This window comes from Ruditapes philippinarum, unplaced genomic scaffold (genome assembly GCF_026571515.1).
Source record: "Ruditapes philippinarum isolate M1 unplaced genomic scaffold, ASM2657151v2 ctg16251_1_1_1_1, whole genome shotgun sequence".
Classification (NCBI taxonomy): domain Eukaryota; kingdom Metazoa; phylum Mollusca; class Bivalvia; order Venerida; family Veneridae; genus Ruditapes; species Ruditapes philippinarum.
Window position 1 is genome coordinate 29,949 of NW_026866982.1, and position 14,805 is coordinate 44,753.

Below are 14,805 nucleotides of genomic sequence, written 5' to 3' on the forward strand. Positions count from 1 at the left end.
ACTAATCTGTTCAGTAGAACCGAGATATGCATTGTCAAGTTTCAAAAACTGGATTTTTTGCAACGAATAGCCTCCATACAAACCGAAAAAATATACTTATCAACAATAATCATATCATATTTCAGAAATTGTACTTCACCCAATTCGAATCAATTTAACTTCCGCGTTTCTTTCAATGTACTGTAAACATACGACAAGAATGATAGCAGGCAGATATATATCAGTTTTAAAACTTTTTGCATTGAAATATTAGATCGGATCGATACATACAGTTTTGCTAAATAGTGAGTTGAGAATATAAAATAACTTGAATTGAAAAAATAGAGAATCATCGTTAAACAAAATGGCGGACGGTGGAGAGGACGATGAAGTTCCTGGGCGAGTCGAGGACATTTTGTGTAAACGGCGTGTTAAGGAAATTATGTGTCAACCATGTTTAAGTAAGGGTACGAAAACTGTGGCTGACACGTTTTGTTCAACGTGTAATGAATTCCAGTGCATTGATTGTTCAGATGTGCATAACATGCTTACAGTCTTTACAAGTCATAAATTGCTAAACGTAAAGGAAGCTAATGCAACAAGATGTGATAAACACCAAAAGGTTTTAGATTTATTCTGTGAAGATGAGAACAAGCTTTGTTGCAGTACTTGCGCCATTGTTGATCATCGTAAATGTCACAGTGTCGTTGAGGTTGAGAAAATTGCCAGGAAAATGACGTCACCAAGTTCTAGTTTAGAAGAGATATTGCAGGAAGCCAAAGAAAATGCTGAAGATATTGCTAGAGATATTATCACTTCAAAATATCAACTTGCTAAAGACGTAAAAGAAGTACAAGTAAAGGTTAGGAGAATGCGGGATAAAGTAATGAGGATGTTTGACGATTTGGAAGTTTCCATTGTTAAGAGAGCCAAATCTCTTCAGAAAGAAACATTAGGTAATCTTGAAATGAAGCAATCAGAAAGCAAAAAACAGTTGGCTAATGTTACAGCGTATCTAGAAACTATTCAAAGCATTTACAAAAATGGAACTCCAATGCAGAAATTTATAGCCAGAACAGAAGATGTATAATGAAGTCAATTTTGTATGCAGAAATGTCAATGAGGAATGTCAGAACTTCCAGACGATAACCATTTCTTTTGATTTTTGACGAAACAATTAACTCTGCCACCACGATCAATTACTGACTTTGTTTCCTGGACAGCTGACATTAAAAATACCAAGAACGGGAAAGTGTTAATGCTGTAAATAAGGTGATGACATTAACTCAAGTTTCTTCCATTCAGTTAAAGAAGACGGGAGATGACAGCAGGGAAACATTCATTACAGGAATTGACTTTCTACCCGATGGTAAGCTAGTTGCTGTGGATCATTACAATAAGAAGATCTTAGTTTATAATGAGGAACTTGAGAAAGTAGGATCATATCAGTTATCTTATACACCACAATCTGTTGTTACTGTATCTGAGGATGAAGTAGCGATAACAAGTGGAAAGGAATATATAAAAGATATTCTACGTGTAAGTAAAGCTAATGAAAATAAGTTCAGTTAGAAAATGTAAAGTAACAACGAAATATGATTGTATATGTTTAAAAAGATGATAAACCAATTTGTCGTAGGGACTATTGATTCTCAAATACCTGTTGAAATAATACCACTGACAGGAGAGTCATATATTTTTAGTATGAACTTTCCGAACAAGGCATATCCTGTTAACGCAAGCGCTTGTACTTACATAAGGAGCAGTGATAAAGTGGTGCTTACAGATAGATCCGAGCATACTGTCTACATATATGATGTCAAGACAGGCACGAGAGTAGTTGTGAAGGATGATCTGATAATGGAACCACGTGGTGTAGCAATTGGTCCCTCTGATACTATCCTTGTTTGTTGTAAGGGAACAGACTCCATTGTAGAATTATCACAAACAGGGCAGATCTTGTCATCACACAAGATAGATATGAAATATCCGTACAGAGCATGTGTTGCACGTGATAAATCATTTCTTGTTGTTATAAATTCCTGTTTAGGAAACATGAAAATGCAGAAATTTAAAATATCATTATAATTACACAATCTTATGTATCGCATACTACGTACATGATTCACACTATAAGGTGTGAATGATCGATAGTTTCAAAGTTGACCAATGCGGTGCATATATGTATATATAGTCATTCGATGTAAGTCTTTCATATGACTTTCATAACTACACCAACATTCATAACCAATGTGTTGAGAACATACACAATCAAGAACAATTGTGTTAATTTTATACATATCGAGAACATGTAATGAGTGAAGACAATTCAATATTGACAATTTCATTAATTTATTTTAAATTGGATACATCGTAATTAATATTGAAAATTAAACCATTTCATTGACTTCAATTAAACTTTTATATAGTACTGCAAATACGTTAATTAAAGCATGTTCTGTGTCAACGTTATTTCATTTAATTTCATTTTTTCGGATACTTGTGTAATTGTGTGTTCATCTGTAAATCAATCGATCAAAGTCGATCAATGTCCTTTCTATTAGTTTCAAATGCTTTCGTTCCATATGAAATTGTTGTTTTCTAATTGCTTATAAACTTATGGTCTAATATTTTTCATACGTCATATTTGTATGATATATTATCTCTCATAACGCCTGTCAACCTTATTTAGGCGACACTTGAGTCGTATGATTATTCTATGATCAAGAAGTATTGTTAACTGTAGCATGAAATTTAAAACAATTTTGTAGACATTTTACTATATCATGTTCTCATCATGTTTAATCAAGGTAAATAAAGATATATATCCTGAGTCATATATTATTTAGAGTTCTACTTGCCTTTCATTGATTTTTTCATATATATTTCTCTCGCAAATATTCTACATGAAGAAAAGTAACAAGTATGTTATTTGATATTGAGTGCCCGTGCACGGACGATCCAAGGTAATTCTGGGATCATATAAAAAATCTTGGTCCAAAAAGTTCTATACTTATGGAAGGCTATAATGATGCAGACGAGAATGTGATTAAAGACTCTGGTTTTGTTTTCAATAAATGGTCAAGTGAATTTGAAGGTCTTTATAAATGTAACGAAACCGATGAAAATTTTGACAAGGCATTTTACGAGCAGATCTTAAACGGGACGAGTTTCTTAGAAGATCGATTGTTTGATCCGCTCTTGAATTTCCCTATACAACTGAAATAGAAAAATCGTTTAAAGTGCGAAAAATGGGAAAAGTACAGGGTACGATTAATTACCCTATGAAGTTTTAAAGTTTCCCATCATAATCGATTTTTGTTATCATTGTTTAGTTTATACTTTGAAACAGGAACTATCCCAAGTATATGGCGAAAAGCATTGCCCCGATACCATAGGACAATACCAGAAACAAACGTGCACAAATAAACTATAGCTGTCCGTTGTTAGTAAATTGTGTTCAGCGCTTTTAAATAACTGATTAAAACATACTTCGAAGAGGTAAATTTATATTTCTGATGAACAAAACGGTTTCTGTTCAAAAGGTAATTTGTGGAACATGTATATACAGCTTGCATCATTATTAGAAATAGATTGAAACGTTAATTGGTATACAGAAAGAAAGTGACTTTGTTAATTGTAGTATACTTTTATACAAATCTTATGTAGTCCTTAATTAAAGTAGAGCGGTCGCATTTAGCGCAATTAAGATGTGGTATTATTCTGCTCAAACTGGAAACCGTATGGTACGTTGGATTACGTGTTGATGAAAGAATACGTACTCTTTGTACTGACAATGTTGTTGAGGCTGAAACTAACGTTTTATTGAAATGCTCTAGGTACAACGTTTTACGTGTTAATCTCATTATCAAATGTGAAGAGAGTAGCTGTGACTTTGACAATATGTCTGATATTCAAAAACTAAAATACTTGATTAAATATCAATATGTTAGTGCTGCAAAGTTTATTGTTGAAAGTATGAAAAGAAGAAGGTTATATCTTTGAAAATGAACTGGTGTTATTACATAATGACAATTTACTTACGTGTATTTAATCATGTAAATTATTATATGAACCATCTCCAGAATTATTCGAAAATAACAATAAATAAAACTATATCTTAACATTGTTTACAATGTCTGGCCTTGGAATTTTGATATGCTTTGCTTGTAAATACAATACTTCGTATATGAAATTTTCACAAATCTTTTTCTATGTTTTAAATGTTTCCTATTGAAATATTTATAAATCTATATATAGTTTAAAGTGACTTATAGGCCAAACGTGGCCGGGTGTTGTAATTTGTTATATGTATGTTTTTTATATTGCACATAACACAATGTCACGCTAATAAAATTTGCTTACGTACTAACTTACTTTTGCAAAGGTTCAAATACCCTCCATTTATATACTAACATACATTTATTTGAAAATTGTCAACCGCCTCCGTGGTCGAGGGGTTAGAGTCGATGACTTCTAATCCAGTTACCTCTCTGGCGTGGGTTTGATCCACGGGAGATGCTTTGGTAGTTTAGCGCGGAGGAAGGTAGTCAAGTACTGGCGTAACTCTCCAGGAACGATGGTAAGGAAACTACCCGCCTATATAACTGAAATACTGTTGGAAAAAGGCGTAAAATGAAACAAACAAACAAACTAAGACGGTTATTTGTGCAAGTCTTTAGTTGCAGGTTGTCTAACCTCAATAGGAAGAGGATCTAACAAATTATCAGGGAGGCGCTGGTTCGATTCTAGGGCAAGGCGAAGTTTTTGCATGCCCATTCATTTTGGACATTGGGTCTAGTGGTCAGATTATTGTATTGTAACATGGCCAGTAATTGATCACAAAAAAACTGCAGGAAAAACAATAAGATTCAACGTGACATCAGGTGATTGAATGAAAATTTAGTGCTTACGAGAATAACGATTATTAAAGAAACTAACACTGCATTGTTTTCCTAAGAAAATGAATTGTTTTATAAGTATCTAGGATGATTTCTCATTTGGATATATGCATATTAAAAAGAATATGTCAGTCCTGTGATCAGCAGAAGATTTCAGTGAATAGTGGGATAAACATCTTTAGTTACATTTTGCGAAAAACTTGGTCGGTCAACCTTGTATAACAAAATCATTTTAAATTAATGTTAAAGGTATATCATTCGTCTAGAAAAATTCGTCTATGGGAAAACTTGTACAGTAGTCTGACTAAGTGCTCTTTTATCTCTCGAGATATAACCGAATATTTGTTGAAATGGGCGTAAAAATAATTCAACCAAACAAATTGATATGTACATGCGCTTATCACTGATAAATACATGTGCTGATAATTCGAAAGTAGCTAATACCACTGTTCAGTGAGCCCTCGATCGTTTTCATAAAAAAATCACAAGCAACTTCCAGAAAGGTATTGCTTTAATTCACTTACTTTACGAAAAATTATTTATTTTATAAAAATGAGCATTTCTAAAACAAGATATGAACTTATCCATTTCAAATGACATTGTAATGTGACAATATAAAATGTACATTACCCAAACATCTCACCTCATTTACACACTATAGCACGGGCAGACGGAAGATGAAACATCGGCCCGTTTCCAGTTGCCCAAGATGTGGAGTTTGTAATTGACTGGTCCTGTAGTATTTATCAGTATAAAGCGCATGTCCGAAACAAAACAAATGAATTCGTGAATATATAACAGTTTAAAAAAACGTTTAGATATGATTTTTTGGGCATTTTTTTGTGTATTTATATATGGAGCAAATGTGAATGCCATTATCAAATGCATGTGGACATAAGTCTAAAGCATGTGTATACATATCCGTATTAAGAGTATAATTATTGAGCGCATGTACATGTCATAAGTATCTACATGTATATATAATCATTAAACGTACGTAAATATTTGGATTAAATAAATCATTTTTATATATCTGTATATAGGTATGTAAGAATTACATGTACATGTCGAGCATGTACATATATGTATCGAGTTGGAAAATAAGCTTTCTAATGAAGATGATTCTACGCAAGGAAAGTAACAGATTACTTTAAAGAGTCACCCGTATGGTGACAAATATCTATATAATAATGATATGATACTAGTCTATGATAAAAAAAATAAACGAGCAAAAATTCTTTAATAACAGTTCTGTTTAGGAAACAATCCTTAAAAATAAATGTTAAAAAATGTAGCATTCACTATCACCACCGTATCAACAAACATGGATGTTTCTAAATTCCAAATTTCACCATGTTAATGTATAAAATTTACTCAAATATACTACATGTTTAACCTCACTAAAGCCGAGTCTACAGCATTTTTTAATTTTGCCCGTTTGGAAGCGACTTGCAAAGATGTGAAAAAGCAAGACATACGTATCGACTGTAAATGTAAATGTCATCAACCAGGAAATGTAAAAACATTGATTATCTAGAATATGTTTTAGAATGAAAATACATGTATACATATGATAAGAACAATATTACTGAAATATAAACATTTGTGGTACATTCTTGTAAAAATGAAGACGTATGAACGTATCCGTTAAAATTTTTTCTTTGAAAATCTACATACAATAAGAACAAAACTACTAAAATATGAACGTTGTGGTACTTTAATGTAAAAATGAATACGTATAACGTTATAAGTTGTGTGATGATAATAGTGATGATCTGTTAGCAAATAGATTATGATGATTGGATATCATCTGAAAAATACTAGTAATGATTTCCATGACATCTCATCGAAAATGAAAGTTAGTCGAATCCGACATTTGAATTAGAGTTGGACAATACTAGTATCATCATATCAATTTAAATATTGTTCTGTGTAACATTTTTCACTTACAACATTTTATGCCACTCACTTGTATCTCTTATAAAAACCTTTCTGTTATCCTACATATTTCTGTTAACGTTAACCTTTATTCTTCTAGGGTTTTTAACGTTTATTTAAGGCAAAATGAATTGTAAATATTGGTCGCTACGTAATAAATTATGATTTATGTTTTAAGTCAAACATTAAATATGAAAATGTATGTTGTCAGTTGTGAATGTTAATGCTATATGTCCCTCCTGACAATCATAAATAAATCTATTTTAAGAGCAAGTATCGAATTCTGATATTTATCCCGCTTTAATAATTTCTAAAATATCTAAAAGTATACAGATAATGAATGAAATAAATTGAATTAATCACTTAACGTAGTTTATAACTTTAGACTTACTATCCATTGATACTATGAACTTTATCGAATAGCGCAAAATGAAAAATATACATGTATTATCATATCTTATTTCATAAGTTATACTTCATACAATTTAGCTACATTTCACTTCAGCGTTTTTATAGTAGCTGATTCGTGTCATGTCGTATGAGCATGTTTTAGGGGCGAAAATGTGATAAAACGAAACTACCTTTTTGCGTTGCGGGGCGAAATTGCAATTATGGCGTGTTTTCGCCTAGCGACCTTTCGCCCCGCCACATGAAAACACGCCACATTCTATGTATCATGTATGGTACAAAAAAAAACCCTGCGACGCAAAAACGCGACAAAACATAACTTAATCGCGTTTTCGCGAGGCGCCTTTCGTCCCGCCACTGGAAAACAGGCCACATTCTATCTGTCTATTTTGCCTTTAATTTTTCGAGTCTTTTCCCGGCGGATCGAATTTAAAAGAATCATCTTTGATAATAAAAGTTTTTTTTAAAAAAAAAAATTTCCAAAACACTAAAATTTGGGTTAAATGTTTAAATTTGTAAGCTTTACCCCACTTTTAAGCTGGGCGAATTGGGTGCGCCGGGTTCTTTACCAATTTAAAGTTATTTAAAAGTTTAAATAATTTAAAAATTAAAAAGAAAAAAAACCCGAATCCCTAAAGAAGCCCAAAACGACCCAAAATTGAAAAAAATTTTTTCAGGGTCGGTTTGATTGAGCCCTTTATGAACGGTAAATGGAAAAATGCAAAAAAAAAACCCTTCAAAACCCCCTAGCACCGGTTTTAAACAAAAATTCAACATTTTAAAAAAAATTAAAAATAGTGGAAAAGTTTAAATTTTGAAAATTCACAGAGCATTTATATGGCGGTCGTCCCTTGGGAAAATTTAATTTAAAAAAAATTTCCCTGCCATTTTCCCTAAAAAACGGCGTATGGGGCCCCCCCCAAAATTTAATTTTAAACATGTTGATTAGTTGGGGTTGGGTTTAATTTGTAAATTTAGCAAACCCCTAGGGAAGGGGCCATATTATTTTGATGATCTTTTTTCTTACTTATGTGAAAAAACCCGAACTCTCTATATTAATAAAATGCAAACCGTTTTATGCAATTAGCGGGCCCTTGGGGTCTTTGTATTTTGCCCTAGCCCAAAATTTTATTAAAAACGCGAGACTTGTTAAACGCGACATTTCCAAATTTCAGGTTCTTTTTTCCCCCTCCTCTAACTAAAAAAAAAACAATTTGATATAGGTGTTATTGAAAATAATGATAATATGTTCATGTTCGGCTTCTTTATTTTTCCAGTTTTTGTTATTTGTTTGTTTATTTTACTTTACATATCGTAGGGGAAAATATCATCAGGGAATGTTTTTTTCCCGGGGTTTACACCTACTCCGAAAAGTAACTATTCGTCCGGAGGCGCTACAACATAAATTATGAATTTTTTCTTTGTTATGGACGATTTAGTGACTATGACAATTTAAAATGTAGACTGAGTGTTTGCTATAGCCAACAGCTACATTCCAAATACAACAACAGCCAGCAATAATTTGTTGAAAAGTTAGACAATTTCCTAAATAAGATGGGATAATGTTATTGAAAAAAAATAAATTATAAATTCATATTTTAATTATCTTGTTTGTGTAAACAATGAATAATAATCATTCAAAATATCATAATATTTTTTCTTTGTCCTTTAGGCGTTATAGAAAAGGATAATTGGAATATTAAAATGAAAATCGTCATAATTTTTTGTCAAACTGATTAAAAATAAGACACATAGGATGTGAATAATTACCATTACATTATTTTTCAATTGTTTTTGTTTTCGCTTGGGGTGGCGAAAAGAAAAAACACAAATTAAAAGAATATACCCGACACATAGAATGTGGCGCGTTTTCGCGTGACGAGGCGAAAGGTCGCCAGGAAAAAATCGCGATAAAGTTATGATTTGTCGCGTTTTCGCGTGGCGGGTTTCCGTTTTGGTAAAGTTGGTAAACTGTCAGTAAAGACATGATATATAGAATGTGGCGTGTTTTCATGTAACTTTATCGCGATTTTTTCCTGGCGACCTTTCGCCTCGTCACGCGAAAACGCGCCACATTCTATGTGTCGGGTATATTCTTTTAATTTGTGTTTTTTCTTTTCGCCACCCCAAGCGAAAACAAAAACAATTGAAAAATAATGTAATGGTAATTATGAAGACATGATATATAGAATGTGGCGTGTTTTCATGTGGCGAGGCAAAAGGTAGCAAAGGCGAAAATAGGCCAAAATTGTAATTTTCGCCCCGCTACGCGGAAAAAGTATTTTCGTGTTTTCGCATTTTTGCCCTGAAAACATGCTCATACGACATGACACAAATCAGCCACCATACGTTTCAGATATCTATTGTAGCAATGTACTGTAAACATACGGTACATAATACATGGATAGATACTAGATGAAATGCTGATATGAATCAGTTTTTGCATCGAAATATTCAATCGGACACAGTAACAGTTTCGCTTAACTGTGAGTTGAGAATATAAACTTACTTAATTAGGAAATAGATAATCATTGTTAATCTATATGGCGGACTGTGGAAGTAATAAACAAGAGGATTATGAAGTTCCTGGGCGTGTCGAAGAAACTTTGTGTCAAATGCGTGTCAAAGAAATTATGTGTCAACCATGTTTAAGTAAGGATAAGAAAACTGTGGCTGAAAAGTTTTGTTTAACGTGTAATGAATTCCAGTGCATTGATTGCTCAGATGTGCATAACGTGCTTGCAGTCTTTAAAAGTCATAAATTGTTAAACGTAAAGGAAGCTAATGCAACAAGATGTGATAAACACCAAAAGGTTTTAGATTTATTCTGTGAAGATGAGAACAAGCTTTGTTGCAGTACTTGCGCCATTGTTGATCATCGTAAATGTCACAGTGTTGTTGAGGTTGAGGAAATTGCCGGGAAAATGACGTCACCAAGTTCTAATTTAGAAGAGATATTGCAGGAAGCCAAAAACAATGCAGAAGATATTGCAAGATATATTATCACTTCAAAATATCAACTTGTTCAAGACGTAAAAGAAGTACGAGTAAAGGTTAGGAGAATGCGGGATAAGGTAATGAGAATGTTTAACGATTTGGAAGTTTCCATTGTTAAAAGAGCCAAATCTCTTCAGGAAGAAACATTAGGTTACCTTGACAAGAAGCAATCGCAAATCGAAAAACATTTGGCTAATGTTGCAGCGTATCTAGAAACGGTTAATGGCATTTACAAAAATGGAACCCAAACGCAAAAATTTATAGCAGAACAGAAGATGTATAATGAAGTCAATTTTGTATGCAGAAATGTCAATGAGGAATGTCAGAACTTCCAGACGATAACCATTTCTTTTGATTTTGACGAACAATTAACTCTGCCACCACGATCAATTACTGACTTTGTTCCTGGACAGCTGACATTAAAATACCAAGAACGGGAAAGTGTTAATGCTGTAAATAAGGTGATGACATTAACACAAGTTTCTTCCATTCAGTTAAAGAAGACGGGAGATGACAGCAGGGAAACATTCATTACAGGAATTGACTTTCTACCCGATGGTAAGCTAGTTGCTGTGGATCATTACAATAAGAAGATCTTAGTTTATAATGAGGAACTTGAAAAAGTAGGATCATATCAGTTATCTTATACACCACAATCTGTTGTTACTGTATCTGAGGATGAAGTAGCGATAACAAGTGGAAAGGAATATATAAAAGATATTCTACGTGTAAGTAAAGCTAATGAAATAAGTTCAGTTAGAAAATGTAAAGTAACAACGAAATATGATTGTATATGTTTAAAAGATGATAACCAATTTGTCGTAGGGACTATTGATTATCAAATACCTGTTGAAATAATACCACTGACAGGAGAGTCATATAATTTTAGTATGAACTTTCCGAACAAGGCATATCCTGTTAACGCAAGCGCTTGTACTTACATAAGGAGCAGTGATAAAGTGGTGCTTACAGATAGATCCGAGCATACTGTCTACATATATGATGTCAAGACAGGCACGAGAGTAGTTGTGAAGGATGATCTGATAATGGAACCACGTGGTGTAGCAATTGGTCCCTCTGATACTATCCTGGTTTGTTGTAAGGGAACAGACTCCATTGTAGAATTATCACAAACAGGGCAGATCTTGTCATCACACAAGATAGATATGAAATATCCGTACAGAGCATGTGTTGCACGTGATAAATCATTTCTTGTTGTTATAAATTCCTGTTTAGGAAACATGAAAATGCAGAAATTTAAAATATCATTATAATTACACAATCTTATGTATCGCATACTACGTACATGATTCACACTATAAGGTGTGAATGATCGATAGTTTCAAAGTTGAACAATGCGGTGCATACATGTATATATAGTCATTCAATGTAAGTCTTTCATATGACTTTCATAACTACACCAACATTCATAACCAATGTGTTGAGAACATACACAATCAAGAACAATCATGTTCATTTTATACATATCGAGAACATGTAATGAGTGAAGACAATTCAATATTGACAATTTCATTAATTTATTTTAAATTGGATACATCGTAATTAATATTGAAAATTAAACCATTTCATTGGCTTCAATTAAACTTTTATATAGTACTGCAAATACGTTAATTAAAGCATGTTCTGTGTCAACGTTATTTCATTTAATTTCATTTTTTCGGATACTTGTGTAATTGTGTGTTCATCTGTAAATCAATCGATCAATGTCGATCAATGTCCTTTCTATTAGTTTCAAATGCTTTCGTTCCATATGAAATTGTTGTTTTCTAATTGCTTATAAACTTATGGTCTAATATTTTTCATACGTCATATGTGTATGATATATTATCTCCCATAACGCCTGTCAACCTTATTTAGGCGACACTTGAGTCGTATGATTATTCTATGATCAAGAAGTATTGTTAACTGTAGCATGAAATTTAAAACAATTTTGTAGACATTTTACTATATCATGTTCTCATCATGGTTTTAATCAAGGTAAATAAAGATATATATCCTGAATCATATATTATTTAGAGTTCTACTTGCCTTTCATTGATTTTTAAATATGTATTTCTCTTCGCAAATATTCACATGAAGAAAATAAACAAGTATGTTATTTGATATTGAGTGCCCGTTCAGCGGACGATCCAAGGTAATTCTGTGGATTCAATATAAAAAATCTTGGTCCCAAAAAAGTTAATACCTATGGAAGGCTATTGATGCAGACGGGAATGTATCAAAGACTCTGATTTTGTTTCAAATAAATGGTCAAGTGAATTTGAAGGTCTTTGAATAAATGTAACGAAACCCTATTGAAAATTTTTGACAAGGCATTTTACGAGCAAGATCTTAAACGGGACGAGTTTCTTAGAAGATCAAATTTGTTTGACCCCTGTCTGAAAAAAAAAATCCGCCTCTTGAATTTCCCAAATATGACAACTGAAAAGAAATCAAAGCACGAAGGGCCGCTAAATTTGTTTAGGGCCCTCAAGATGTTAGAAAGGGGTGCAGTTTGTGAATTTATATGTAATAGGTGCCACCAATGCTTTCCAGCTTTTAAATTTGTAGTAAATTGACTATAAGACTAATTTGGGCCAACACTATATTTCAATCCAAAAGTTTATTTGACTTTAACAATTTTTGAAAAAAAAAGATTTACCTTTACGGGATTTGACTCCCAACCCTTCTCCCGCTTCCTGAAGCCGAGCCCAAAAACCCCCTTCAGCCGCGGAAAATTTATATCGTGAACCCAGCCCTGAAGAAAAACCATATGTATTCAAATTTAGGGTTTGTAAGGGACTTAAAAACGTTTTTTAACACAAAAATTGTAAAAAATCCTGGCTTTACTATAGCCAGGTAATTTTTTTAAAAAAACAAAGGGCTGAAAGGGTTCTGGGGTTTTTCCCTAATTTTTTGCAATTTAAATCTACGTATATCTGTATGCTTTTCCTGTAAAAGTTTTTTTTATGTATTTTTAATTCATTTTGCAACACCAGAGTTTTACATACGGAATTCTGCAAAAACTAGATTTTGAAATAAAAAAAAAAATTTAGGATTTTTTTTTACGAAAACCCCACATTTTTCCCTTGCATACAGGGCCTACTTCCTTAAAAAAGACATTTAAAAAAAAATTAAAAGAATTTAAAAAAAAAAAAAATTTTCCCTTGGGGGCCCCGGGGATTTAACGGAGACCTCTCAATCACAAAGCCAGCGCGTTACCACGACCAGGAAAAGTTAATACCAAAAGTCTGAATAACATCAAGTCATTCAAAATTAAAAAACTTCCTTTTGGCTTTTCGGGTTGTAACCCCTTATTAATTTCGAGGATTTTTTTTTAGGAAAAAACCTTTTTTTAAAAATTAATAAAAAAATTTTACCCAAAAATCTTCTCCCCCCAAACAGCCCGGGACAATGTAGAATTATTATTTTCCACTACTCGGATTGTGTATTTTTTCGATAACCCCACATCCAAACAATAGAAAATTTTCTTTTGATAAAATCAATTCATCGCGAATTTGGATTGTGGGATTTATTTACAATTTTATAAGAAACGTATTTTAAACTTTTTAAAAGCGTTGTAATTTGTTGGATACTTGTAACAAAAAAAAAATTTTTTCTTTCTTTTAAAAACGCATTTTAAACCCGGGTTTTAAAACTACTTTTTGTTAGTTTTTTCTAAAACCCTTCCCGTTCCAGAGATTTAATTTCCCCCTTTGTTTTTATAATATTTTTTGATTCCCGAAAAAACAATTAAAAAAAATATTAAAAAATCTGCACCATTCCCGGGAATTTCTTTGCTTAAAAATTTAAAAGCCCCGAACCCTTTCTTTAACCCCGGGAATTTTAAAAAAGTCGTTTTTTCCCCTATTTTTTCGGCGTTAGGGGTACAACAAAAAGGGGGAAGGTAACCGGGGTTCAAAAAAATTTGGGCCCCTTCTCCGGCATTTTGCACAAAATTTAAAAACATTAGACCCTTTTGGGAAATTTCAAACCCTTTTTTTTGGTCTGACGACCGAAAAAAAAAATAAAATCGGTTTTTAAAATGCAAAAAAAGGGAAAAATACAGGGTTTCGATTTAATTTACCCCTATTTAAACGTTTTAAAAATTTCCCATCATAATCGAAAATTTTTTACCTTGTTTAAAGGGGAACTTTGGGGAAAAAGGGAACCCATCCCCCAAATTAAAATTAGCGAAAAACTTTTCCCCGGAAACCCAATAAAAACCCAAAACCAGAAAAAAAAAATGCCCCAAAAAAAAGTCCCGTTTTTAGTTTAAAAATTTTTGTTCGCCCCTTTTAAAAAAATCTATTAAAACATACTTCGAAAAAGGGAAATTTATTTTTCCCGAAAAAACAAAACCCATTTCTGTTCAAAAGGAATTGTGGAACAAAGTATAAAAACAAACTTGCAAAATTTTTAGAAATAGAAATTTGGGAAAGTTAATTTTTTTAAAAGAAAAAAAGGGAAAATTTTTAATTTTTAAAATACGTTTTTTTCAAATTTTTTATGGGAGTTTCCAATTTAAGTAGAAGCGGCTCGCATTTAGCGCAAAATTTAAAAAAAATTTTGGGGAAATTAA

The 14,805-nt window shown here is 32.5% G+C and overlaps 2 protein-coding genes across 2 annotated transcripts; both read left to right on the forward strand.

Moving 5' to 3' along the window:
• The first annotated feature begins 208 nt into the window (after positions 1-208).
• LOC132734407 (tripartite motif-containing protein 12A-like) lies at positions 209-1,551 on the forward strand. Its single transcript, XM_060721142.1, has 2 exons — positions 209-1,063; positions 1,285-1,551. Exons 1-2 carry the CDS (start codon positions 344-346, stop codon positions 1,549-1,551), a joined length of 987 nt encoding a protein of 328 aa, XP_060577125.1. The 5' UTR covers positions 209-343.
• An 8,285-nt stretch (positions 1,552-9,836) lies between these two features.
• On the forward strand, positions 9,837-12,053 carry LOC132734410 (uncharacterized). Its single transcript, XM_060721144.1, has one exon. The coding sequence runs from the start codon at positions 9,842-9,844 to the stop codon at positions 11,495-11,497; it is 1,656 nt and encodes a 551-aa protein (XP_060577127.1). The 5' UTR covers positions 9,837-9,841; the 3' UTR covers positions 11,498-12,053.
• The last annotated feature ends 2,752 nt before the right edge of the window (positions 12,054-14,805 follow it).

Coding starts and splice junctions, on each gene's coding strand:
- LOC132734407 (XM_060721142.1), top strand. CDS start 344: ATGGCGGACGGTGGAGAGGACGATGAAGTTCCTGGGCGAGTCGAGGAC. Junction 1,064..1,284: donor TTATAGCCAGAACAGAAGAT/GTATAATGAAGT, acceptor TCTTCCATTCAG/TTAAAGAAGACGGGAGATGA.
- LOC132734410 (XM_060721144.1), top strand. CDS start 9,842: ATGCGTGTCAAAGAAATTATGTGTCAACCATGTTTAAGTAAGGATAAG.